Raw genomic sequence first — 27,267 nt, forward strand, 5'->3', positions numbered from 1 at the left:
ACGAGAACCAGCCATTGGCTCAGCGAAGTGACGATCGATGATCGACACAAAACCACCCAGGCTTTTATCAATGGTTCAGGCTGCTGCTGGTGTAAAGGTGTGGAAGATGTTTTCGTGGCACATTTTGGGCCATCATTTAAACGCCACAGCCTACCTGAGGATTGTTGCTGACCACGTCCATCCCTTTATGCCCACAGTGTACCCATCTTCTGATGACTGCTTCCAGCAGGATAGTGCACCATGTCACATAGCTCAGATCATCTGAAACTAGTTTCTTGAACATGACAATGTTCACTGTATTCAAATGTCCTCCGCAGAGATTTGCATCATGGATGCGCAGCCTACAAATTTGCAGCAACTGTGTGATGCCATCTTGTCAACAAAGACCAGAATTTGTGAAGAATGTTCTTAGCGCCTTGCTGAATCTATGCCACAAAGAATTAAGACAGATCTAAAGGAAAGCACTGTGTGCCAAATGAAGGGGTAGGTAAGTGTATTGTGTAATGTTTATTTTAAATGTACGTTTTTTTTATGTCATATTTAACATCTCTCTCACTCTCATACCTATATCTATTTTTTTTTGGGGGGGGGTGGGGGGGGGGGTTAACAGTATTAAAAAGATGAATAAATGTCAAATTGACTGCTCTAGCATTTTTTTTATTTTTTATTTTAACACAGAAACAAACTGTAACTGAAACTTGTTATTCAGGCATAATATTTGTGTAAAAGCTTTCCATATAGGTGATGGGGTTGATTTTCAGGAACTGGCCTTGGCTCCTTAGTTCCAGTGAAGGGAACTCTTAATACTTCAGCATACCAAGACATTTTGGACAGTTTCATGCTCTAAACTTTGTGGGAACAATTTAAGGATGGTCCCTTGCTATTCCAACATGACTGCGCACCAGTGCACAAAGCGAGGTCCATAAAGACATGGATGAGCGAGCTTGGTGTGGAAGAACTTGACTGGCCTGACTGACCTCATGGCATTCATCTTTGGGATGAATCAGAGCAGAGAATGCGAGCCAGGCCTTCTCGTCCAACATCAGTGTCCAACTTCGCAAATGTGCTTCAGGAAAAACGGCCAAAAATTTGGATAAACACGTTCCTAAACCTTGTGGAAAGCCTTCCCAGAATAGCGGAAGCAGTTATAGCTTCACAAGGTGGGGTGAAATCATGTCAAACCCTATCGATTAAGAATGAGATGCCACATTAAGTCCATGAGCATGTGAAGGCAGATGAGTGAATACAAAAGAGGGAAAAAACAAAATCACAGAAAAGTAAACCCAAACAGCACAGTGTAAAAGTTTAATATGACGACGAGTCCATCTGCTTACTCGGATAAAATCCTAACTCAAGTAATGATAGTAATACCCTGTCATATTCATCTAATACGTCAAATATTTATCAAATCATGTTTTCAGCATCACGTGCTTGTCATAAATATGTTGCCATCAACTGTCAACTGTAAAAACATAACCTCGTATATACAAAACAAATATACACATATATAAGGTGAATAACATCTCGTGTTACATGAACTCAATCTGTTCACAATATTCAAGTGAAACCACAACATTACAAAGATTGACTCAAGTAAGGCAGTGTTTTAAACAGTCCTGGAAACTGGGTGCTCTTATCCTAGTCACCATCATCGTGATATCCAGGACAGCGGTTTGATCAATGAGACAGTGAGGTCGGGCTGGACATTTCTCCAAACTGTGACTCTGCCAACGCCGACATCTCCGGGTCGATCTGAGAAAAGAAGGTCCGTGATTTGGACTACCAGCATTTTAACATACCCACAGTTAAACGTCCACAGGCAGCATCTGATCAGGAAAGAGCTTTACTCACCTGTGGCTCTTTATCCTTTTCTTGACGAGGAATTCGATGCCTCTTTTTCTTTGTCCCAGCCACATGATGTGATGCTGCAGATGGAGTGGAACCGGAAACACCGTTGAGCTTTTCATCCTCCGCTGCAGCAGCCGGCTCCAAATGGGCTCCAGATTCATCCTGAAACAAAGGCAAGGGGAAAAACAAAATAGTATTCATAACTATCTCTGTAGGACCTTTCAAAGTTTAGCAAGCAAAAGCAGAAGAACTAATACAAACAGAAAGCTGAAGGAAAACCCTGCCTACTGCCCTGGCCTGAAACTACCAACATCAGGAAAGGTTTCACAGAATGAGGGAGCCACAGGTTATTTTCCCATACACTTCTATACAGTAAGTCTTTTTGGACCCAGAGAAGTTGCGCTTTGGTATCCATTAAAAAGAAGGTTTAAGGCACTAACGCAGGGGTAGGGAACTCCAGGCCTCGGGAGTCAGTGTCCTGCAGGTTTTAGATCTCACCCTGGGTCAACACACCTGAATCAAATGATTAGTACCAGGCCTGTGGAGAACTTCGGTTGTATCCCAATTCAGGGTCTGCAGCCTTAAAGGCCGCATTTTAAGGCCAATTGCGTCACAGCGATGCGACGAAGACTGTTCCAATTCAAAGGCTGCTCAAAATGCGTCCCTCAAATGCGTCCTTCATTTCACTGAATTTTAAGGATGTGGTGGTGTAGACTTCGTGGCCCAAAATATCCCAGAATGCATAGCGCGGCGGTGGGTGTGGATAATTTTGCTGGGAAAAAAAAAAAAAAAAAAACCGGCAGAAGAGGAGCGGCCGGAGAGTAAACTTTTAAAAGTAAGTACTGAATATGATGTCACTTATTTATGTGCGAATGTTTAATAACGAAGAACATTAAAACATTACTGTTGGCCACATGTCGGCAAAGTTATGTGACATTAGTGACATTTGTACTAACTTGGTTTTAAAGCCTTTACTTAATATATGCCGTTCAATAGCTGACCTTAATCTTATAGAGAATGTGATGATTTTATGGATATTTAAATTAAGCACTGAGACAAATTTAGTAATGCCAACATATTAAAAGAACAATATGTGTCTCTCATATATATAACACAGTTATATATACAGTGTCAAAGAAACCTGTCTTTGAGTGAAGATTTAAGGTGACAGGAAATATAAATAATATAAATAAATGCAGCTTGAATCTTTACTGAAGCTCAGTATTTGAAACAGAGTTCATTCACTGCTGTAATAACTAATAATGATTGAAATTATAACTTTAATATTGGCCATATTATATTTACATTACCAAAGTGAGATGACTTTAGTCTCATGAACAACATGAGCTAATTGTTATTTACTAGCTAATCTTAAATGACTGTTCAGTACAGAAGTGAAGCCCAATAATCATGATTTCACAGTCAGCCTCAGATACTTATCAAATCAAAGCTCATGTAGAAACAAACAAATGAACAAAACCTTTTCTCCTTCATTTCTGTCAAATAATGCTGTATGAAATGTTTACAGCTGTTAGTGTCATGGTTGCTAGGCAACCTGGGCAGCACGACGGAGGCTAGACCGTCCCATTTCACAAGCCTGTCACTTCGGCCTTAGCGGTCTTTGAGTATGCGGCCCTTGTGGACCGTTAAGGCTGCGTACTTTAAGACTGCAGACCCTGAATTGGGATACAGCCTTCAGGATATTTTGAGGAGGTAATTTAGCCATTTAAATCAGCTGTGTTGGATCAAGGACACATCTAAAACTTGCAGGACACCGGCTCTCGAGGCCTGGAGTTCCCTAACCCTGCACTAATGCGTTGGCTTCACTTTTCATACGCAGAAGCTACTTCCATCTTTTATATTGTCTTTGATATCCACCCATGTTTGGTAATCCTTACCTCAAGCAGTATAGTGAGCTGAGCGTTTCTGTAGTCATCCCCGTGAGCATCTAAGGTCTTCATGAGGAATCTGTGAGAGTTAACACGACCCACAGATGAGCCATAAAGTGAGCAACTTCTCAGAAAACATACAAAATCTTCAGTTATTATAATGACAGTTTATACCTCCTTTCTTTCTTCAGACGTCGAGTAATTCTTTGCACTTGGTGAAGGCGACCCAGGATCTTCTGATTTACCTGAACAAAGTGCATGTGTTGGATCAATGATGAACTGATATATCAGAATATTAAAGCAGCAGGAGAATATTCAGAAACCTTATTGAAATAATTGCAGTTGAATCAGAAGTCAGGCCTGTGCGATGTAAGGTCGCACAAACCATTTACTAGATACTAGAATTTAAACTTGATACAGATACTCAGGAAAACACTGAATACTCAATACTATGTTCGAAGCTACTACTATTACTAGTAAAAAAAGAAGAAGAAATAATTAAAAAAAAAAAAAGAAGGCATTATTTCTGAAGATTAAAACAATAAAAAAAACCAATAACATCAATGAGAGCAGTTTTTTTTATATTATATTAAAAAACCAAACAAACAATATTTTAGGTTGTGTGAGTCACTGCTGTGCTTCTCATGACTTTCACTGCTGATCAAATAGATTCATTAATGTTTCTGTCAGCCGTTTTGGTCTAGCTGCCGATACACTTCCCTCTGACTCAATCTGGCACTTAACAACACAATGTAACACTTTTTAGATAAAAGTAATGTGTTACTTTTAAATGAACACCCTCCATTAACATCACATGTTATGGGCAGGACTGGTACGGTTTGCTGCCTAGCCCTAACAAAGTTTTATTATTAGCCATAGTCACTACCTTAATAATAACTTAACAGATAGATAGATAATGTGGCTATTAGATAATAATATAACAGTAATGTACCAGCCAGGTTAATGTTTATCATAACATTTTAATACTTCAGTGTTGTTGAAACTGGAGTTCTACTGACACCTCAAAGTGTTGTTTAGCTGCTAGTGAGGGGAGGGCTGTGTACCTGCGTGTGTTTGCAGCACTGCTGTGTGAAGCTTTGTTTCAGTGGTGTTGATCTGGTCATTTTTATTATTCACGTATCATTTTTTTTTTTACCATAACACACACCTGTTCAATTTCTTTACATTTCCTGCTCAGAGCCACATATTTCCTTTTGTCAAGAGCTCTTTTTTCTTCATCTTCTTGTGTTGTGCTCTCAAGCAGCTCGGTGCCTCCTGGACCCAGCTCCACCTAAACAAATACAAAAGCAGGATTCTGTTTTGTGTCTGGCATCACATTGTTTGTTCTCACAAGAAAACACTTTTACCTGTTCAATGTTTCAAAGCAAAACCCAAGTCAAGCAGAAAGTCATCTTATTATAGCCACATTATTCAGCAAGAGCTAGGAAATAAAAACTGCTATGCAGTGTATAATGAATTAGAAAGATTAATCTCCAATACATGTAAATGTGGGTAGCACATGGGAGTGTAACCATGTGCTTTGAGCCAAACTCCCCATATTCTAAAAATTCTAATGGGAAAGGAGAGGGGGCAATGATGTGTAAAGTAGCAGCTATTCAGTGACATTTTCATGCATGAGATCTGTGTCACAGAGGATCGAAGTTCATAGGGAGAAGGTCAGCTCTCTGAGTACTAATGTAGTCTCATTTCTAAGGGAAAAGATGGAGAAAACTAAAAAAGCTAAACTCCTGAACCAAAAAAGAAGACAGAAAAAAATGGAGTAAATGTCTGTGAAGGATGAGTGTCTTGTTTAAACAAATATAATGACTGGTGTTTCTTCATTTAAAGGTTTTTAAGACCAGCATTACTATTATATTATATAAATTCTGCATCAGTGTACTGATTCATATCTGCTGGCAACATTGGAGACTTGGTTAAATGAGCTGTGAATTTGTATTAATTGGCAAACTAACTAAGTGTTACCATGTGTGCTAACATGACAAGCACCTTTATAAAGATCAATAAAATTACCTCTCCCGGTCCCAGCTCCACACCACCAGGCTCCAGTTCTGCTTCCAGGATGTGACCTCCAAATAAAGGAGGCAGAGCCAAGCCAGAAAAATCCTCCATCATCTGGAGGGAAAGAAGTTTCTCTGTTAATGTAAACAGCCTGTGCAGCAGTTATGAGTCATTCATCAAGAAGAAATACTAGCAAATACACTGGGCAAATAGGATTCAACGGCCTCACTGCCTAGCGCCAGCAATGGTGTTTTAACCAACCACTCAGTTTGTATGTGAAGCAAAGTGGCTGAAATTGACCCACGTGGACAGCAGCTGTCCTCTGACTTTATAGCGGAAATACCTGCAGCAAAGGAGGTGCTCAGGATTTACTCCGCTACACTTATCTTAAAGATTTAGTTGCACATTATTTGCCGATATAAACTTATAACACAAAATTTAAATCTACTATTTTACTGCGCGATGCTGAGATCTGGATAGTAATTACAGTAACTCAACAGCTGTTTGTGAGTCAGTAAAAGCCTGATATAGTGGTCGGGGTTCCCAGTGGAGTAAAAACGGCTGAAAAGTTCAAAACAAGAATTTCCCGTGTTTTAGACTTCTGATGTCACCACGCCTGATTATTGTTTAGTACTAAAACAATCCATTAGTCTAATAGTACTTACATTTGTTAGTCTCGAAACGATGTTTTTAACGTGTGTTTAAAGCGACACTTCGACCAGTGTCATCATCAACCTGAGCACAAGCTGCGTGCAGTGTCGTTTTCTCTGTTTAGCTTTAGCTAAGGCCGTTTAATAGCATGATAGCTGACTTAAATCAATCCCGAGGCTTCCAGGGATCCTCTGTTTCCCTCTCTGTTTTCGTGCGGCGGGCGCAGGAATTATACGTCATTTTTAGCAGTCACTACATTTCCCATGAGAACTCGCTCGGTGGAAACTACACCAGACAATATGGCGGGTATGTGTATATTTTGTCATCTTTTTGACTTCTAATCAGTGAAATTCGGTTTACTTGGACCCTCGGATAGTACAGATAAACACCTTATATATTTAAAATTACTCTAACCGGATCTTAGAAATACTTTAGTTCTGATGTATTCGTTCGAAAAATGTGACCTTGGATGTGTTGCTAACATTAACTAGCATTGGTTAACCGTACGTAGCCTGTCACTCGGTGCGGTTTTTAACCTGCCCGTGGGTTTCTGTCTGCAGGAATCGGAGCTTTCCTGAGGAATGCGTGGAACAAGGAGCCGGTTATCATGGCTTCTTGTGGAATTGGACTGGTTGGTAAGTCGCCAACCTGTTAGAAATCTGTGAGAGTGGTGCAGCGAGAGAGAGAGAGAGAGAGAGAGAGAGCATAGCTTTAAATAACATACAATGGCAGTTCTGCAACGCCGATGAATGACAGTGTGGCAACATGAAATATTAATCAGAAGATTGCTAGCTATACGTCTCACAATAATCCGCTTTCGTAGACTTACATCAGCGTAGCTGTCTTGTGTTCAGTTTAATTGAACTGAGTATACGATTTATATGTCCAGCATGGAAAGACCGAATAAAGAAAACAAATAAGCACGTTATAGTCTTTGTGTGTCAAGTCCTTTTATTTATATTGCACGTGTTAAAACAACAGTAGTTGACCAAAGTGCTTTAAAGGCACAGTCACTTGTAATCCAGGTCTCAAGAACCCAATTAAAATCCACGAGTCACCTCACACTTGACAAAAGGCAATTTAAAGTAGATAGAGCTTCGATCTTTTAGAGCTGATTTAAAACAGTTTATTGTCGAACAGCTTCTTATGTGGGGTAGCAGACTATTCCAGAGCCAGGGGGGGGCAAACACAGCAAAAACCCAATCACTTTTAATTTTTATGAAAGAAGTTGTTGTGATGATGACCTCAGTGACCTGGAGTTAAAAGATCTGTAATATATTGTGGAGGTAATCTATGGATTAAAACACGACTGATATTCTGCCTTTTCTTTGTACAAGTTAAGAGTCGAGCGGCTGCATTTTGAACCACCTGCAAACGAGAGAGAGAGTGGCATCGAGCGATCCTACATTGCTTGTATAGAGGTGGCACGATGGTGTACTTCACCAGCGAGCCTTGCTGTGTTCCAGCGTCCTCTCACAGTTGAAACTTTTATGCATGTTGGTGGTTTGAAACTGGCCGTGGATGTGGGGCAGCTATTAGGGGTGGGGGGAAAAATCGATACTGTGTAGTATCGTGATATTTTGTTTGCTAATAATGTATCGATACAGGGACAGCAGAAATCGATATTTTGTTACAAAAAAGGTTTTTGTGCTCTAACTTCAGAGCATGTTGATCCTTTTTCTGAGCAAGAATCCTGACATTCCTTCACTGTCCAAATGTGTTTAACTTTTTTTTGGCAGCAATAAACATGACAGTTTACTTATTTTAATTTAAGACATGTTTTATGTTAATTAAGTTTAAAACCTTTTTATTTAATGTAAAATTATATTTTGTTTTCATTTACTTTCAAATCTGTCAGTTGCTGAATGGGCTGCATAGTTTTCATAAATTGCATAGTTCAGAATAGCTATAATTGTACCAGATGGTTGCACTCAGTTAATTTGGACTAGACTGTAATACAAACCGTTCAGTTTGTCAACAATAAAACTGAAATGAGAGAAAGACTGAGTGCGAGACTTTGATATTAGATAAAATGAATATTGATAAAGTTTACCTTTATGTACAGAATCTGAATATCGCAAAATATTTTTAAAAAATTGCAATAATATCGTATCGTGCGTTAAGTATTGTGATAATATCGTATCGTGAGTTGTATGGTGATTCCCACCTCTAGCAGCTATATGCTTAAAGTTTATGGAATACAGTGCTATTTGGATAACATGTAACTTGTAGATTGAAGTGCTTTGTGTGGTAAGTAGGTGTAGAAAAGTTCGATATAAATACATTATTTAACAACACAATACAGAATTTACTGAATTTTTGTGGCCAATATCAAATTAGGTTATAATCAGAAAATAACAATGTCATTGCCCATGAACTTTCCAGCAGTGTATTTAAGAAATTATTTGGCAGCTTGACTCTAAAATCTCGGCTAACTTGGCATCACCATCTGCCCGCCTGTTATGTTACTCTGCTTCATGTACTGCAGACAGTTGGCTTTGGTTACTCGTGTTATTCAACGACCAGCGATTTGAGGCGTCTTTGCTGATTCCACAGTAGTAGATATGTGGATGTTTGAGTCATGGAGGAATTTGTTGTGAAAACTAACATGAAATCACTTCTTCTGCATTATTATTTCATTTCAAACTGGAGAAAATTAGTAAGCTAAAGAATCTAAACAAAGCAATTCAATGAGGGAGGAGTGTGTATACAGTTTCTTAATGAAACTTGTCCAAAATGCCGGACAAGTTAACATCAAACGGTTTTTGGTCAGAGGGCTCCAAAATCTTTTGGTCTGAATTTTCATAAATCAGCATTTTAAATGAGTAACTTTATATTGACACTTAAAGCCATGCCAGTCAGAGTCGTTGCTATCTGTGTTTATTATGTTTCTGTATGACTGTGCACCTTGTGCAATGATTCAATGATTCTCAATTGACCTATAGAGGCACAGTGAACTGTGAGTGTAATGCCATATGTGTTCAAATGTCTTTTCTCAGGTGCCATTCTTCCGTTCATCAGCCCACTTACAAAATATACAGCAATGTTGAACGCAGCTGTGCCGTACAACTACCCAGGTAAACACTGGCGATCTTTATGTCACAGCAGGTTCGAGTGTAATTGAAAGCTGACGTTTCAGCATCCTAAAACTCCTACCTTGTTTTCTCTTCACAGTTCCCGTGCGAGATGATGGAAACATGCCCGACATTCCAGCTCATCCACGTGAACCAAAAGGAAGAAACTTGGATTGGATCAAAAATCTATAACTTCAGATTTTCTCATGTTAATATCTGTCTAAATAGTTGCCTCCAATGTCTGTGTCCAACAATAAAGATTCTATTTAATTCTACTTTTGTTTCATCTGTATTATTTCAGTGCATTTAGGTTAATGATGTGCAAACTATAGCAACAGTGTCTAATTGGTTCTGTTGAATTAATTAATAACAAAGCCTGTAATCAGTAACAGCATTAATAAGTATTTTGCTGTGAAATCGAAGCAGAGTTGATCAGTCACAGTTTAAGTTGCTTTAAGTTTGATCTACACCTTTACCTCTCAAACATACATACATGTGAAACAGTTTTTTTCTCAGTTAAAAGTTACTCAGGGTTAAGATTTTTGTTTTGAAACTAAGCTTCAACACAGTTCTGATCCTTCAGAGGTGGCTTAGTTTAAAAATAAGAAGCTGTAATCAGATTAAGGCTGGTATAAAAAATTCTTTTCATACCAGCTTTAATTCTGCTCGCACCCCTCATGGATGGATACCCCCTGTTTTTTGTTTTTTTGGTTTTTTTTAGTGAAAACATGAAGTAGGTTGTAAAATATCTTTCAATATCTCTTATTTCTTCTCACCTGTACAAAGTTTGAATATACTAAATAACAATATAACTGTGTGTTCTCTGCAGAAATCTCAGTTTTTCAAATCATGCAAAAGCTTGTTTCATCGACCTTTTATTTCACATGTAAGCATTAGTAGTCCAGATAAAGTCTGTTCCTCTGAAATATTCATAGTAGTGTTATATTCAGTAGTGTCTGAATAGATGCATTGTTTTCTGCAGATAAAGTGTATGAATAAATGTGTCTAATGTCGAACAACATTTCAATTCTAACAGAAGTGTTCTGAACTTGTGTTTGAGTTGTGACGGGACAGCTCTCGCCTACGTTGTTCAGCTTTGATTTAAAGTGCAGGGGAACTACTAACCACTTCATTAGGTACACTGTGCTTGTGCCAGGTTGGATCCCCTTTTGCTTTCTTTCAGAGCTTTTGTGGCACAGTTTCAACAAGTTGCTGGAAATATTCCTCAGAAAACCTCACAGTTTCTATCATGGCCAGATAATATTCTTCAAATACCATATTGTCTAACTTGTGGTGGGCCTGTGCATACTGTAACCTTATTTTCCTCACAGGAGTGGCACCCAGTGTGGTCTTCTGCTGCCGTAGCTTCTAGGTTTGATGTCTTGTGGATACAGAGATGCTCTTCTACATACCTCAGTTGTAGTGGTTATTTGAGTTATTGTTGCCTGACTATCAGCTTAAAGGAGTCTGGCCATTTTCACAGTCATGCCACATTCAAAGTCCCTTAAATCATCTTTTTTCCCCATTCGGATGTTCGGTTTGAACTTCAGGAGGTCCTTTTGATCATGTCTGTGTTCCTAAATGTATTTAGCTGCTGACATGTGATTGGCTGATGAGATATTTGCACTAACAAGCACCTGAACAGGTGTACCATAAGTGGCAATGAGTGTAGGTTTGAAACGTAAATAACGTTATCTGTTCATTTTACATTATTTACATTTTTAATGAGTTTAATCTCACATGCAATTCTTTCAGAACTCTCCTCCTTGCTTTAAATGTATTTGTGACTAAATAATTTGCTTTTTAAAGGTTAAATTCAACTTGAATTAGTGACATTGTGTATCCAAACTCTGTACCAATTGTATCTCATTCTGTGTAAGTCACTCTGAGCTGAAGACTGAATTTCTCTACCAGCGGCTGTGCACTTTCCAGATGTTTGCTCTGTATTACCACAAAGCCCAAATGTTCTACCAAAGTGAAATTTTTACAAAGAAATCATAAATTCACACAATTTCTGGCACTATTTACATGCATTAAAAGCATTTTGCTGTCATCTTTATTAATGAAGCAACACTACACAAAGTGAGTACAATATATGCTGATAGATATTTTTTTCTACAAGCTTTTCAGGTGATATTATGAATCTAAAAGGTGCTAAAACATCAAAGTAACTTGAGGCAGTTAAACCAGGAACATAAACTGCTTCAGTTTGCACAGATTTCACTTTGTTAGAGGCAACAAAGAGGACAGAGCTACAAAAAAATTACTTTGGATGTCTGTAGATTACCATGAACACTTGCTCAGACGTTGGTCAACTTCCTGTATACTTTCTTCATCACTTTCACGGATACAGTTTCTCAGTAAAAACCTAATCATCATCTGTCTTAGCATCCATACATCACTTTAAGATTCTGCTTAGTCTGACTGATGGACGTACAACTACAATTAAGCAGCCTAGCTCGTGAATAGCTTTGGGACTGAAAAGAAATCAAGAAGACATCAAATCCAAAGACTAAGCATGCAAATCTCTCACTCTTAAGACTTTGAACCCTCCACGACATCCTACTTTCAAACAAAACACTTCTTTCGGTGATACCACTATCCAAACATTCAACTACCAACTTTTACAGTTTGTGTCTGTGAAGTTTACGAGTTTTCTTTGTGTTGTCAGCGATGCTCTGTATTTAAAAAGAGGACAATTTTGATGATTTCACTCAGCGAGTGGATGGATCAACTCTAGATAATCAAATTTCAAGCAGAAAGCAATTTTTTAAGTCATCTACTCGCAACTGCTAACATGTAACTTTACAGCAGCAGAATGAATGGTGTTAAGTGGCACAACAGGATGTATCTGACAGACTTGTGCCTTCAAACAACATCGCTCATGTTCAGAAACTAAAACATGACATAAACATAAGTCATTGTGCCAGTTTCATTAATGTCAAGTAGCTTATCCAGACAATCACTGTGTTAAAATAAAATGAAAAAAAAACAAACAAACACACACACACACTTTTAATACTTTTAAATGCTCACCTTCACCAGCACCAAGAAAATGCACCAGATCTGGCAGCTTTTCTAAAAAATATAATACTGTAATAGAGAAGGAGCCTGTCCTCTTCCCATAACACTTCATCATAGTCAATGTGCACAACCTGCTATTAGGATCCAGTCCCTAAATCAGCTGAACACAGAAAACATCTCTGAATATGCACAAAAATAACCAAAAAGGAAGAAAAAAACCTTTTTAAAACAGTAAAAGAAACAACTGTATCTGTCATAATTCAAACTAAAGCATGTTAGTTATTCAGGACAAGCCGGACACAGTGTGACAAACATGAAGCTAAACATCTAAACATCTAGTTTTTATATTAAAGCCAACACTTCACTAAAGCAGTTTCTCACATGTTACAATTGTCTCTTCTCCCCCAGCAACCTACAAATCCAGTCGGCTGTACTCATATTTATAACAGCCTTTATACTTGAAACACACAGAATATTACATTTAAAAGTAGAACATTAACATTAGCCAGTGTGCTTCTTTCCAGGAATCAACCTGAGGTGCGATGTACTGATGAACCACAGAGATACACTGCTGCTGCTGCTGCTGCGGTGGGAATAAAAAGCTCACTCGATGATGGGAGCTGAGCGATCGTTGGTGACGGTCTTTCGGAGTCGGACATGTGAAAATGGATTGGGCCTGAAAGAAGGAAGCGATAAATACGTAACTTAAACTGGTGATTACATGGGCATGTGAAGAATTTAGGATTATACTTTTCTAAGTTAGACATGCTGTGATAGCAGCTCTACAGAGACATTGACACTGCAGGACTCAGTGCTCACTTCTGACTTGTTCATGCCTGCTATGGTTATTATTATGTTTTGGGCAGCTGATACTATTTTTTATGTGTCCACCATCAGATTGGACTCGTCACAGTCTTGCACTGATGCAAGTGCAAAAACAAACACAATATGAAAAAAATTTGATGTGCCAACCAAACATAAACAACCAGAATTAGGTGCACAAGTCGGAATTTATTCAGAGGTAGTTTATAGACTGTGTAGTATTTTCAGTGAATGGGCGATGACAAGTAAAAATGCTCAATTTCCTTTGATTAGCACCTGTAAGTTACCTGGTCGGTGAGGGAGGTGGGGAGGCCAACTCTGAGGTGATCTGTAAGTCAGTAGAGATGCGCGTCGGTATTTGTACTGAATTATTAGAAAGCAGAAGTATCTGCTACTTTAATAGTCAGGGTCAACTGTGAGGACGCCCTCACTCTAACCCTTGAGCTCCTCCCACAGGTTTCATGTTTCTGACCTTGTTGCTGTCGGCCATGCTGTAGGGGCGCGGGCGGAAGGTGCTGACCCTCTGGGGAGGAAGGGAGCGTTCCTCCTCCGACTCAGGGGTGAGGGCTGGGAGACCCGGAGACCCTAGTTTGTCAAGTTGCCCGGTACTGGTGCTGTTAGCTCTAGATAAGAAGAGCGAGCTACAGGGAAGGTCACAGACAGAGAGGAAGGAATACACAGTGGAAAAAAGATAAAGGAGACACAATGAGAGTAGGCAAATGTTGGTTTTTGTGTGAATCTATCAACAACTTTGTTGCTGTTGGAAAAAAGAGTAAGTTGAGAGAGGGTGGTGGGGATACTGAAGGCAGACAGGATGATTATGATGGCATGAAATGTGTATTTAGTGACTGAGAATACATGGATGGGAAAGTGGAGAGAGTCATAAAGGATTCAGCCTGAAAATGACTCCATCAAGTGTGAATCACCCAAAAAAAACTATGGAAGCATCATCACTAATGTCAGAGCTGTTAGCCTTCAGACCAACAGATTTCAGCAGTTGTTATTTGTTCACTTACCTCTCGAGAAGATCCATCTTGGTATGATGTGGCTGAGTGTAAGAGAAAGGAAACCAGCCTTTCCTGTGAAAAAACATTTCACCGGTTGAATCAATAAAGTTGACATTTAAAGACGCAAGAAATGTCAGAGACTGTGTGAAGAAAACTTAGTAAAGTAAGGGCATAATTTGGTACCAGAGAGAAGTTTTCTTTAATGTAGTATCGAAAAAGGAGCACGACGTTACTGGGAGCGATGTTGTAGAAAAGGCCACAGAAGACAGGACTGTTCATTTGCTCCGTTATTGAATGTCCTTTTAGTCACATTTACAATGTAGGCATGTGTAAAAATATTACTGTATAAGTATTCTATAAGAAAAAAGCAACGTTGTTTTCATTTGCCTTTTTATTCAAGTTAACAACAAAGCGAGATTAACATTTTCGTGAGCTATGTTGAGCGTAAAGTGAGAGTTTTCTGTGTCTTCAAAGGGGCTCTCATTTCACCTGATGAAATCACCATGGTAACTTATTTCTACAGTAAAGTTATAGCAGTGCAAATGGGAGCATGCATGCATTCATTTGGTGATGCAGAAATGTTGCTGTACTTTATTCTAATCTACTGCCAAGTCTCCTTTATACTGCTAGAATTGCACCTACTAGAACACAGAACCCAAAGTAAGGACACCCATTTAAATTATTTGCACTTTAATCTCATTGGGATCTTCCTGGCTAAGTAAAGGTTTATATATATCATAAGTTACCATTACATAAAGGAGACATGTAAATCGCTTTAGTTTGTCAGAGATCAAAAACCTCTTTTTCAACTTTTAATTAGTATAAACGTATCCATTTTAAGGTGTTAACTCATGTTAGAAATGAACAACAGCAATGAGACCGCACTGTGTAGTAAAATAATTAACTCGAATTAAAATGTTTATTTTACCGACTGTGCAATAAATCCCAGGATTAACATTTTTTTGCAACATTAATTTTTTGTCCTATTTGCAACAGTGTTGCATTAAACTCTTATATTTTTTCGTTTTTTTATAGATTATATCACCATTTTATCATCATCAGCTGATACCGACTGGAGTAGGGGGCGCTCATAGGGATCATTTTGTGAGAATGTGAGCACACTCAGAGCCTGAAGCAGAAGGCCTAACTCAAGATAAAAGACTGATAACCACCTGTTATCTACATCTGGTAAATTAGGTTTTGTCAAGCCAGCTAACCTATAACACTTTCCTCTTTGATTTTATTGCTACCGTAAAACTCTGTTCATTATATTTCTCGTTCTACATGAAATTGATTCTTTGTTTTAAATGCTAAATATACATTTTTAACATCAAAGAATCCAATGGTGCCAGCACTTGCATGCAACGATGGGCACTAGGGCTGGCAGAGCCTGTGTGGTCATTGGTTGCTTAATTAACCCATTTAGTTTTTTTCAACCACCGAAAGGTTTGGTCATTTCCAAATTTAGCAGCTCTAATTCTGATTGGGAGACTAAATGAACAAAGTAAACATGGTGTGCTTGCTTTGTTTTATTTACAGAAACACAAGCTACCAGCTGGAGACAGTTTATAAATCCTTGTCTGACCTTATTTAATGCAGTCTTATTTTTTATTTTGAGCACAATAGTGACATTAAATGTTTTAAGGCCCCCTCAAAATATGAATCAGGATGAAAATATGGATAAACCATACCGTCCCGTTCGTTCATTTTGACCGTAGTGCCACCCATCTCTGGGCTCAGAGATGAGCAGAGCGATATTGTCACCAGGCAGGAAGTGCAGTAAGCATGCTCCTCCCACTGTGGTTCCTCCACTGCCATCTGATGTTCCAGGTGTGTGAGAAAACATGGCTTCCACACGTGTAGGTCCAGATAAAGGCATCATCCTGGGAAGACTCGAGCCTAGGTGGAGGAATAAAATAAGAAATGAGGAGTAAGTGTCGGGGAAGAAGACATCCAAAAAAACAGCAGGTGAGCCAGATCATATCTCACCCTGAAAACCTCCCAGCCTCATTTCACTGACAGGTCTCCTTGGCAGTGGAAGTGTTGCAGTGGCGCTCATCTCTGAGGTCTTCAGCAGCCACGGATTATGTGACGTAGATAAAGTGCTGCTCCCTCCTGGTTCCACCTGCTGGTGCAGCAGCTGCACTGGAGTCATGGCCCTAGAGAGTGGAGCGCTGTGGGGCAGAGGAGGGCTGTGAGGTGCACTGTGGGGGATGGGGAGGGTCATGCCCTGCGAGGAGCTACTGGCCGGGGAGATCTGGCTGAGCGACATCACGGTGGAGGGGATGAGGCTCGGGGACAGGTTAGATGTGTTTGCGGCGAGGAGAAGCGAGGTCTGCTGGGCTGAGCTACTGGATGTGGTGGTGGGAGTAGATGGAGCCGGGCTGGCGCTGCCACTGGTGCTGCTGTCAGGGAGCGGGCTGGCTGAAGCACTGACAGGTGTGCTGCTGTGCTGAGGAGATGCTCCCTGCGATGAACCTCCAGCAGCTCCTCCGGTGGAGGGAGCAGAGAGGAATGTCTGGGTAGAGCCCTTAGGAGGACAGGTGTCACTCTGGGTGGAGGAGGGGAGCGAGCGCTGTTGCTGGGAGCGACTAGAGTCTCCGTTTAACAGAGGAGGGACTTCTTGAACAGAGAGCCTCTGAAAATCAAGAACAGATCACAGTAACTACCAGACAATACAGGCCATTGTTAAAATTCTGATGTCCTGAATGACTTATTAAACTGTGAGCTGCCAAATATCCTAAGCTCTTCAACTTAGTTTGTAAGTGATGACAAACAAAACCCGATGCAGCACCATGCAGGATGTTTCAATCCCTCACAGTGACTTCTTTTAATTTGTCTTTTTCAAAATTAGCTTAAAAAATGTTAGCACCAAAATCCCTTGAGTTAAGTTGAGAGGAATGATCACATGATTGTCGTGCAGACCCCCACAGATTCACAGAGAAACTTTTTCCATTACAAGTGAAAAACTGGATTCTTCTGGGTCCAAAAGGAAGAGTTAAATCTGCTCTTTGTAATGTTCAGAGAAAAAAAGGATGAGGACAGAAGCCTCTACATACGCAGAGGTGCTGATAACAGTTTCTCTGTAGCTGATACCGCTGCTGTTTGATGATGTCTGAGGCAACTCTAAAAACCTTCTGGGTGTTCAGAAGCAGAATGAGTCCATCGTCCCATCATCAGTAGTCACATCATCACAAACACCAGTGACACAGTTTAACAGTGTAACCAGTGGTTTGCAGCGTGTTATAAACCCTCTGGACTTCCATTTGTGAAGGCTCGATTGCTGACAATGACGGGCCCATCTCCTTGAGAGTGTTATTGACTTAGCTAAAGTTGTAAAAGGCTTTTTCCTATTGTCCAGAAACTTACAGACCTAAGTGTAATGAGCTAACAAAGAAGATCCTCACAACAAAACCTTACATGTCTAATATTATAAGGGCAGAGGATGATTTTTAGCCACAGTAAGGTCTGCATAAACTGGGTTGTTGGGCGTGACTTTGGATTTAACACACACTTGTACTAAAACATGATCTGACCTGCTCGGGCTGAGCGGTGCCAAGCTTGGTGTGACGAAGGACCTCAGCTATCCCAGCAGCCGCTGGGCTTTGAGGCGCAGTGTGGCGCAGCAGGTTCAGAGCACGCTCCGGGAGCTTTGTTGGCTGAGAGCACGACTGCTGCCAAGATGACAGTTTCTGGGATAAAAGCTCTCTCACCTGGATTACATTCAACAGCAGAAAAACAAAGGATAAGACATTTATAACACTAATCTTACTGCATTTATTTTTACTGCAAACTAATCTCTTTATCAACTCTTGCCTTTCAGCTTCTTCAGAAACGAGATATACAGTTTCATCATCAAATCATTTCTGGAACAACGCGCCTGCTCAGTTAACAAGACTGAGCACCAGTACATGTTCTTGGATCTGGTGAATATTTGCAGCATGATTTGTTGTTTATTTCAATGACAGAAATTATCTGCTGACTTAAGATGTATAGCAGCGAGAAAGAAGCTCTATCACACTGATCAAACACACACACGGCTGTCAGGAGTAAATTGTTAGTTTTCACTGGATTCGATGAAAGGAAACATTCACAAACTTAACACGTGCGAGCTTATCACCTTGGAGTGGTAGTTAATGAGCAGTTTGGTGACACAGCACTGTCTGTCCACCAGGAAGCAGTAGCGTCTCCTCTCCTCGGTGAGAGCGGACTTGTAACCTGAGGCCACCAGCGTGTCCAGCTCGCCTTGGCGACGGCTCATCAGCTCCACGAACTGAAGGAAAAGCCCAAAATTTCAAACCTGCAAAGCTGAACATTCGTTAATGCACGCGCACACCTGCATTTATCGTTGCTCACACGGCGCTCAAAGATAATGTGACCTTTAATACACTGTGTAAAGATGAGAATAACAAAGAGCCCGAAGGAGTACCTTACATCACATCCTGTCTGTTGCCCAGTGATAACAAAATGCAAGTGATAAAACAGCCTCCTTGGCTCAGTGACCTTTCCTTCTTATGTATTTTTGGTCTTTCATTTTCGTAATTCTCCAAATCTGCTGACCCTCTTATATCACTGATATTTTCTTTCCTTCCTGCTTGTTTTTCTGACAAATCAGCTGAACCAGATTGTTCTTTAATCTTATTCACGCTGGCCTAGTTGTCACACAAATGCACACACAGCTCTCCTTTTTAATCTGCTGTAATGCTGACTGAGATGTTTAGAGGAAGGATTTCTGAAATGAAAGAGGCCAAAGTGTTTTTCGTGCTCTTTTTTTAACATCTGCATCTGTTACCTGCATCTCTCTGTCACCGTATTTGTTGGGGTGACGGCTGCCTTGGCTCTTCCTGCGGAGTTTCTTCAGCTGGGACTGACAGCGCTCGATTGACTCGGTTTTCGACCGTCGCTCGCTCTGATACTTTTTGAGGGTGGCCTGAGAGGAAAGTCAAGGATTTGATCAAAATTGCATTTTATATTTAAGTAGAGATTTAACAAAACCCATTCATTCATTTTACTTTATTTTATCAAGATTTCTGGCATCTTTGTTGCAACATGTAACGTTTTCTTTCTTTACTTTCTATGTCAATCAAAGGCAAATAAAGAATAAAATCCCACATATCTTAAAAGTAGAATAAATGCACTTTAGTTAATTACCTAAGTTAGTCACTTTTAATAGTAATATAATGTATACTGTAGTCGGTGTGTGGACTTACCGTGAGGTATTTGATGTCCAGCTCCAGCTTCTGCTCCAACTGGGCGAGCAGCTCGGAGTGAAACAGCTTTAACTGTTAGTGACATAAGTAAATGAGTCTTGTCAAACATTTAAAGTTCACTGATATATCAGAATGTCTGTCACATTTCCCTGCAGTGGAGAGCTTGCGACTGATACCCTCTGAATCAGAGAGCAACTTTAATATATTTAATAAAGCCACAGAACAAGTTTAATCTTCATCATTAAATTACAGACCCTCAAAGTATATGGGTTTCTAATTTTTTTATTCATGTTATTTTTACCTGCATTTTTCATCCCTTATAACTCCATATGTTCATGAAAGGGACACTTTTGAAAAACCACCAACACCCATGACAAAAGCCAAAATCTTGGTTTTAGACATTGAGTTTTTATATCTTTTATATCTAACTTATCCTAGTTTCCTGTAGAGCAGGTATCCCAAACGCCTTTAATATTGTGGGCCGGACCAGTGCAACTCCCCTTTCTGTCAGTGTAAAAGAAGTTTGATTACACACTTAATCCCTGAAATACATTAAGCTAAGAAAAAAAGTACGATTTCAACAGAGAGTCTAAGATTCATTTCTATATGATAAAGAAATGCTGCTGTAGTAACAAAAAAAGGTCAGCATGACTCTTTAAGAGCAAAATGTGCAGAATACAATGTGCACTTTTTTTTTTAAACTGCTGACTTTTCTGTTACTTAAATGTTTATTTACTACTTATTTTCTTCTGGGTAGCATGAATGGCCATGAGGGAGGTCTTTATCAGTACGAAAAGCTGTAACAAAATACAATTAAAAGTCTAAAATCTGTGTCTGATCCTTCTGATCTTTCAAAGCTGTCCAAAGCCGTTGGAGTCTTTGCAGGGCTGACTTTGTTCCCCGGACCTTATGTTTGACACCCCTGTGTACAGCAACAAGCACTCATGCCCTGGATGTTTTCATCTGCTTTTTAAAAAAAAAATACTTTTTTTTTTAGATCTTTTACTATAGAAAGGTTTCATGGGTCATATAAAATATGAGTGAGGTGACTGGTCAAAAAACACATTTATTTACCTACATTTTAATACCAGGCTCGTCTTTTTTTTGTCTGTGTACATATTTAGTAATATAGTCATGATTTAATATTTTCCAATAGCTCACACCTTTGACATGGAGAAACAAAACCGTTGTTCACGTGATACCTTGGACCAGGGGTGGGCAATTAATTTTCCCCAGGGGCCACATGAGGAAATTTGACTGTTGTGGAGGGCTGCACCAATTAGCTGAACTCAAGCTTAATATTAGCTTTATCTGTTTATAAGCTTACTGCACACACCAGGGCCTGGATCACATATGGCTCTTGCATGGCTTCATTAAGTATAATAAAGTTCTTTTACATTAAAAAATCAGCTGATTCTCAGAGGATCTTTCTCAGATATGATTCTGTTCATACGGACAAACCTGGCAGCAGATTTATTAAAGCAAAGCCTGCCAAGAATGAGATTTTAGACAAGCTGTTTTTTTCACTTTCTGGACCCTTATTTATGTTTGATTCACTTCAAACACACAATTTTTAAAAGCTTGTTATAAATGAAACACTTGCCTATCAAGGCATCATTATTTGAGCATGCTGATGGCCTCTTACCACATCTTCCAGCTGCACCTGAATCTGTCTGTGGACCTCGGCCATCTGAAACAGGGTGTCTCCTGTGAGGAGCAGCACAGCAGTGAAAGCAACATGTTACTTAAACAGAAAAACACTTTGCTGGATTTATTTGTGTCACCTTTACCCTCTGCAGCAGTATCCATGCGCTTATAATAGCCCCTCACAGTATAAACATGTATAAATATGCACAACAACCCCAACAAAGCAGAGAAATGTGCTGAAAGTCGCTGCTTCTGATTCACAGTGGCGGTCAGCTGTGAGTGCTTCCGTCGGTCACACAGTGCTGTAGTATGTGGTGGCTGGCATCTCGCCCTCCGACACTCCTGCCTGCCTCCCCCGCTGCTTTCAGCATTACAATGAGATCATGTGGTGTTGTTAATCTCCCAACAATGGCTCTACTCTCTCCCCGTCCCTCTGTTCTCTGCCTTTCTCTCTCTTTACATTTCCTCATCCCCTCTTGTCTTCATCTCCTCTCTGACCAGCACATGTGGTCGACTCACAGACTATTTCCCACTTCTCACCAGCTGCCACATTAACTCTATGAATTCTATTAGCTCTAAAGCCAATTCAATTCAAACCCTTGCCTCTCTGCCACTCTACGCCCACTCACCGAGCTCCTTGGAGCCTTGGCTGTCGCTCGCCAGCTCTCCGAGTTTCACAAGAGCATCGAAGTATCCTTTGGCAGCTATGGTCACTCCTGAGGAAGTGAAAAAATGATTACATATGGAGCTGCGAGGATAAATCAAAGTTCAGCAGGACCTGAGTCACTGTGTCCTCACCAACCTGTCAGAGCTTTCTCATAGTGTTTCCCCATGGTCACAAAGTTCTTCAGACTGGGGTTGAAATGGTCCAGAATCCCCTGTTGGCAACAGTGCATGTAAATTCATAAAGTGCTTCCACATTTCTGATTATCACACAGTGTGTGTGGAGTCACTATTAGGATGAGCCGGACAGACATGGGATTTTTACCTTGTAGACATTTTCAGTCATCTTGTTGACCTCTTCGGTTCGAGACATCTTTTTCTTCTCTTGTGTGTCCGCTTTCGCCGTGTGTGATCGTGGTGTGATTTTGACCCGCTGCTCACGCCTCTAAGCTTCACACAAGATCCCGATATCCTAAAAAAAAAAAAGCAGATAAAGATAAATACACTTATATTTCATCACAATCGCAAACAAAACCAGGAGCTTTTACCTTTACCTGCAAAGGGGAGACGTTAAAGACTTTTGTCTGATTATGCCAAACCAGTATTTACTTCTTTTCTTTGTCCTAATTGATACTAAGCTTAAGATATTTGGGTTTGGGGGCTGATAATTAGAGAAAAATGTTAATTTAAAGACTCCACACTAGCTTATTTTCACATAGAAATCAGTGGTTAGCTTCAGATGCATTCACACTACTGGAAACACAGTGCCTGGTTTTTGGTGGATGAGCAGCCTGTGAGGGTGCAGGACGCTGCACTCCTGCTGTTCAGACCCTCTTTGCAGTTAAAGTCTGGCAGGTTAAAGACCATAAAAGTTCAGGCCTGAAGTGCAAATCCAGGTCAGCTCGTTTTCCTTACACAGATTTTAATGCCTCCATAAAATCTTGAATTCCTGTGTCATGTTTAGTTAAGCTCACATTCTTCATTCTGATTTTTCAGTTAAAAGACATAAAGTTAAAGAACTTTTACTTTTAAAAAGGCTTGAAAATGAACAACAACACATCCACATTGTGTTCCCCCATGTTTACTAGAATATTCAGGCTTTTTCATAACTGAGCAGCCCGACTTTATAGGCAAACCACTCAGAGATGGACCTGTACCGATGTTTGGCCTGTACCTACATTTAACAGACAAAGAATACAGCAGTAACTTTTTAAGTCTTTAAGTTCTTCATCACACCAAATTAGAGCATCTGGCCAGTGCAAAATTGATGTGACACAAAAGATAAACTTCAGCCACTGACATCAGTAAAGGTCAACTTATTTCCAGATAGGCTGATTGTATTCTAAAAAGCTGATATAAGCCGATACCCATCGAATTAAATGGTGAACTCACTGAAGCCAATAAGTGTTATTATACGAGATTTGGAGAAGCTCCAGAACATGAAGCATAAAATCCCAAAACTTCACAGTAAAGGGAAGTCTTGTATTTAAGCGTTTGGTGCTATTTGGACTAAAAGTGTGTGATTTAAGTGAGCAAGCAGACTTTTAAGGCCACTGTACCACGGCAACAAGCGTGGAGGATCATCTTGGGTTTCATCTGAGGGAAGCGGTGTTATTTCCACATGGGTCCCGCCTGTGCTCCAGCTGCCAGTTTCTACATTATCGCTTCACAGCATTACAGCCCAAATATTTCTCCTAGATTTGCACTCAGGACCAGTTACAGCAGTTCAGATAAGAACAATGGGCTCCTCCAGTCTGAGTCACAGGTGTCAGAGCTCTGAACAAACACGCGACAACAGTGTTTCCTTGGCAGAGAGGAGCACTAACGGAGGGGGGATTTCTCAGGGGGCTCAAAAGATTTCCAGTCTGGATTTGGTGGCAAAAGACTCACTCCACTTCTTTTTTCCTATGCAACCCCTCTTTGTTTTCACGATGTGATTACAGAGAAAACGTTGACCCAGATCAACTAATAGTGTATGACACAAAGAAAACATATCCAGGCTCTTGCTCATTAGGGCCACCCGGGTGTAGTCTGTAATTTCACAGGCTAGTTGGGGGGTGGTGGTGATAGTGTGTTGTTGTGCAGGAGAAAGACAGAGAGATGGGAACTTGCTTTCTTTTGCCTTTTCTAATTTAGTTTGGACATTCTTCTTCAGAAGCATTTCATGTGCATGTTGTAGCATGGTGAGTTTTAGTTCCAACAAATAAAGTGCTGTTTGTCTCAGGATGCAACAGGAAAAGTCTGCAGGTGGTTGGGGAACTGATACAGAAGGTGCATTCATGTGGTTTAGCCTCTTTAAATTCCTTTGGACGCAAACACTTAAAGCAGCAAATAAATAAATAAAGCGGTGTAGTCAATCACCATCAGTTTCCCTGAAGTCATTAATAAAAGGAAAAAAACAACTTATTTTAAAATTTGGTGGGTTTAGGATAAAATTGAGCATTAAGAAGTTTTGATTGGTATTTTATAACATTTTATAGTTACAAACCTCATGTCATCACCAAAACTTCAGGAATGAACTCAGTTTAGTTTGTTTTTAGGGTGAAACGCTGGAAGACGGTCATGCATTTATGCCCTGAGATTTCTCTTAACAGCAGTTAATGCCGCAGCTTAAGCGGCACTCCATACTCCAGTGCCACATTAACCTTTTTCTTCCACACCATCTCCTCTCATTTCAACAGCCACATCAAAGGCAGGAGCCTTTTGAATCAGTAAAGCACAGGCAGATTCCCATAATTGCAAAGAGAAATTTATACAAACTGTGTTTAAACTACAAATTTGAACAAATCGGTTGCACAGTGGAGTCCCCCCCCCCCCCCCCCCTCCCAAAGTTTAACAAAAGCACTTTGTTGCCAGTACCAGTAACAGTAACAGCTACCTGTTGATCTCTTAGCTTCATCTGTGTAACAGTAACAAATAATTCAGCTACTTAAATTAAAAAAAAGTTACATACCTTTTCTGGGCTCATTGTTGGAAACGATAAAGGCTTCCTCCGCGTCTTTGAGTGTTTAATGAACAGTTTTACACCCCCTCTTTTCTTCCTATTAGGCTACTTTCCCTCTCCGTTAGTTAGTGGGGGGTTGTTTCATCCAGCAGAGCACTAAATCTCAGCTCCCCTCCACCCCTTTTCACATGCCCCTCTCTCTTGTTGCCTCCCTGTCTCTCTCTCTCTCTCTCTCTCTCTCTCTCACACACACACACACAGTTTCCCACTCTCCCCTCTCTGCCTCCCTTTACTCCCAGGAATCAGGGTCAGATATTCAGTGCCGTTCAGTACCTTTCCTCATTACTGAGCCGATTACAGACATGCCTTCACGCACGCAAAAACCGTCCAGAAACCCACCGCCAGTACACCCAGCTCCCTGCCGTTGGAAACCAGAGTCAGCCTCCCATTCTGTATCAGCCTCTCTCTGTCTCACTCTCTCACTGGGGAAGAATAACAATGAGCTAACGGGACCTCGGCTGAATAGCAGCAGGAGGAGAATAATGACTTGAACTTTTTGAGCCAAAGACAGAGCAGCACAGGCAGGCCCTATCACCGGCCTGCATGCACCCGGCCCATCACACATTCCTGCTCCCCATTCTCAGAGGGAGGAAGAGAAGAGGAGGAGGAGGCCCGGCATGGACACAGCAGGCCTTTCATTTACTGCAACAAACTGAACAAAAGCTTAAGGGTTAATATAAGAAGTGAAAGTGCTGCATAGCATTTAAAAAATGGTGTAAGAGAGTTTAAGGTGAGTGACTTCTGCAGAGAAGTAAAATCTTACAGTACAGCACTTACAGAGGACTTTAAAAATAATGGGCCCCAATAAAACCCATCAGACACTGCTAAAAGAAATCTGGTGTCCATGTCACTGCTGGTAGGGTGAGTCAGTACCTGCAGACTGTTCAGGTTGGACAGGTAAGCCAGCTCCTGCAGCATTGCGCATCCGTAAGTTTTCCCGTGTCCCTCTGCACACTCTCAAGAATAAGGATGAGATACAAGAAGATGTTGCTTGAGTAGCGCTGGACATGGCCGTAGAAGGGCGTTAAACCAGCAGCAGGAGTGAGTGGAGGAACAGAGCCCTACAAAGTGACCTCCAGCTTCATACTTTCACAGGGTTCTGTTAAAAACAGACTCCATGACGGGACCTGTGCTCACAGCCCACTCAAAGCTTGATTGGCATTTGCCAGAAAACACCAGAACTGGCAGGAACTCACACTGTGCTCTCTAAACAGAGAAAGCAGGTTCATACTGAGCACATGCGACAGATAGCACAGGGACTCTAGGCTTAACCTAACTGGGCAGATTGATTCCCTGAAGTCTGACAAACTTTGTGTTATATACCTATGATCAAATATTCCCTTAATTTTTTTTGAGCAGCATATAAAATTTAGGCGGCCAATACTGGAACAGCTTTTAAAACACACAACAAATTGAATCAAACTGTGTAATTTGATTCCCAAACCTCCAAACTCACCATCTGATAAATTTGCCTAAATAACAAAGACATGAAAAACATGCTTTAGTTCCACACTTTGACATCAAATGAAAATATTGTAGCACTCCTGTTTATCTGATAGGTGTTGAGATAACATTATACTTACTGACAAGTGTCAGCACAACGATAATTGTGATGTTTAAAAAAGAAACACACATATGATAATTCCATGTGATTTTTCTTTTTGTTTCCATTTATGGTTGCAAACTATCCGCCTCTCTACTCTCATACTGCCAGATTAATGGTTTTGCCAGCCATTAAATGATGTACAAAAAAGTATGAAATTAACTTAAGTACTCTCACTTTTGATTAAATAAACTTTTATTAACTGTTTGAACGTTTTTTCTTGAGTTAAGCTGTGAATGTTTTATAAAGTCGTGCTGGTGTAAAGATGAAAATGATACCTACCCCAGATCAGTTTGCACTGAACCATTTCCCTTTTATATGGAAGTATCAGACAGAGTGTAATGAATGTTAATCCACATCAGTTTTAATCACTTTTTGATTATGCTTTAAATTTTATACACATTTTTCTGAAACCACTGAAAATGTTTCTTCATGCAATAAGCTGCTTGTCTTTTGAAAAGCTGGAGCTTTTCATGTTCATGAGTATAATTAAGCCCCAAGAAACGAGCAACACTTCATGCTCATGGAGCAGACACTTGTCAATCAAAAAGGAGTGATCTATTTATTGTTCTTCTAATTCTAATCAGGTCCCTAATTTACAAAATAAACATCTTATTTAGTAATTCCTGAAATTAACGACTGAGACCATACACTCACCGGGAAAGTGTTTACTGAGGTCATTTCTTTCCAAAATTTCTTTATATTCTGACTTTTCTTTATTACCAGAAAAGTCGAACCCTGCTGGCCATTAGAAAGAATGCAGGTGTTTCACCTTGGCTTCAGTTTCCAGGCCCAGTTCACAAAAA

General features: G+C 40.2%; 3 protein-coding genes across 4 annotated transcripts; 1 reads left to right on the forward strand and 2 right to left on the reverse strand.

Annotated features, from left to right (window-relative positions):
• Positions 1–1,291: 1,291 nt before the first annotated feature.
• Positions 1,292–7,047, reverse strand: tfpt (TCF3 (E2A) fusion partner). 2 transcript variants are annotated; one of them, XM_086311608.1, is made up of 7 exons: positions 6,915–7,047; positions 5,769–5,870; positions 4,906–5,028; positions 3,912–3,982; positions 3,747–3,816; positions 1,852–2,010; positions 1,292–1,752 (listed from the first exon to the last, which is right to left on the reverse strand). In XM_086311608.1, the coding sequence occupies exons 2-7, from the start codon at positions 5,868–5,870 to the stop codon at positions 1,678–1,680; spliced, it is 600 nt and encodes a 199-aa protein (XP_086167734.1). In that variant the 5' UTR covers positions 6,915–7,047; the 3' UTR covers positions 1,292–1,677. The 2 variants fall into 2 exon arrangements, with proteins under 2 accessions (XP_086167734.1, XP_086167733.1); XM_086311607.1 differs by lacking the exon at positions 6,915–7,047 and adding an exon at positions 6,422–6,658.
• Positions 6,635–9,756, forward strand: ndufa3 (NADH:ubiquinone oxidoreductase subunit A3). Its single transcript, XM_086311610.1, has 4 exons — positions 6,635–6,713; positions 6,968–7,042; positions 9,407–9,484; positions 9,582–9,756. Exons 1-4 carry the CDS (start codon positions 6,671–6,673, stop codon positions 9,671–9,673), a joined length of 288 nt encoding a protein of 95 aa, XP_086167736.1. The 5' UTR covers positions 6,635–6,670; the 3' UTR covers positions 9,674–9,756.
• A 1,754-nt stretch (positions 9,757–11,510) lies between these two features.
• LOC147319199 (BAR/IMD domain-containing adapter protein 2) lies at positions 11,511–25,295 on the reverse strand. Its single transcript, XM_086311611.1, has 15 exons — positions 24,808–25,295; positions 22,180–22,326; positions 21,994–22,069; positions 21,821–21,907; positions 21,190–21,251; positions 19,545–19,616; positions 19,127–19,264; positions 18,455–18,607; positions 17,871–18,047; positions 16,324–16,972; positions 16,026–16,233; positions 14,344–14,406; positions 13,800–13,968; positions 13,615–13,655; positions 11,511–13,181 (listed from the first exon to the last, which is right to left on the reverse strand). Exons 2-15 carry the CDS (start codon positions 22,225–22,227, stop codon positions 13,109–13,111), a joined length of 2,016 nt encoding a protein of 671 aa, XP_086167737.1. The 5' UTR covers positions 22,228–22,326; positions 24,808–25,295; the 3' UTR covers positions 11,511–13,108.
• Between the last annotated feature and the right edge of the window lie 1,972 nt (positions 25,296–27,267).

The sequence above is a fragment of the Aulonocara sp. 'chitande type north' Nkhata Bay genome, linkage group LG11, assembly GCF_057382095.1.
Source record: "Aulonocara sp. 'chitande type north' Nkhata Bay isolate Kocher_YH1m ecotype deep benthic linkage group LG11, A_spYH_male_GT1.1, whole genome shotgun sequence".
NCBI lineage: Eukaryota > Metazoa > Chordata > Actinopteri > Cichliformes > Cichlidae > Aulonocara > Aulonocara sp. 'chitande type north' Nkhata Bay.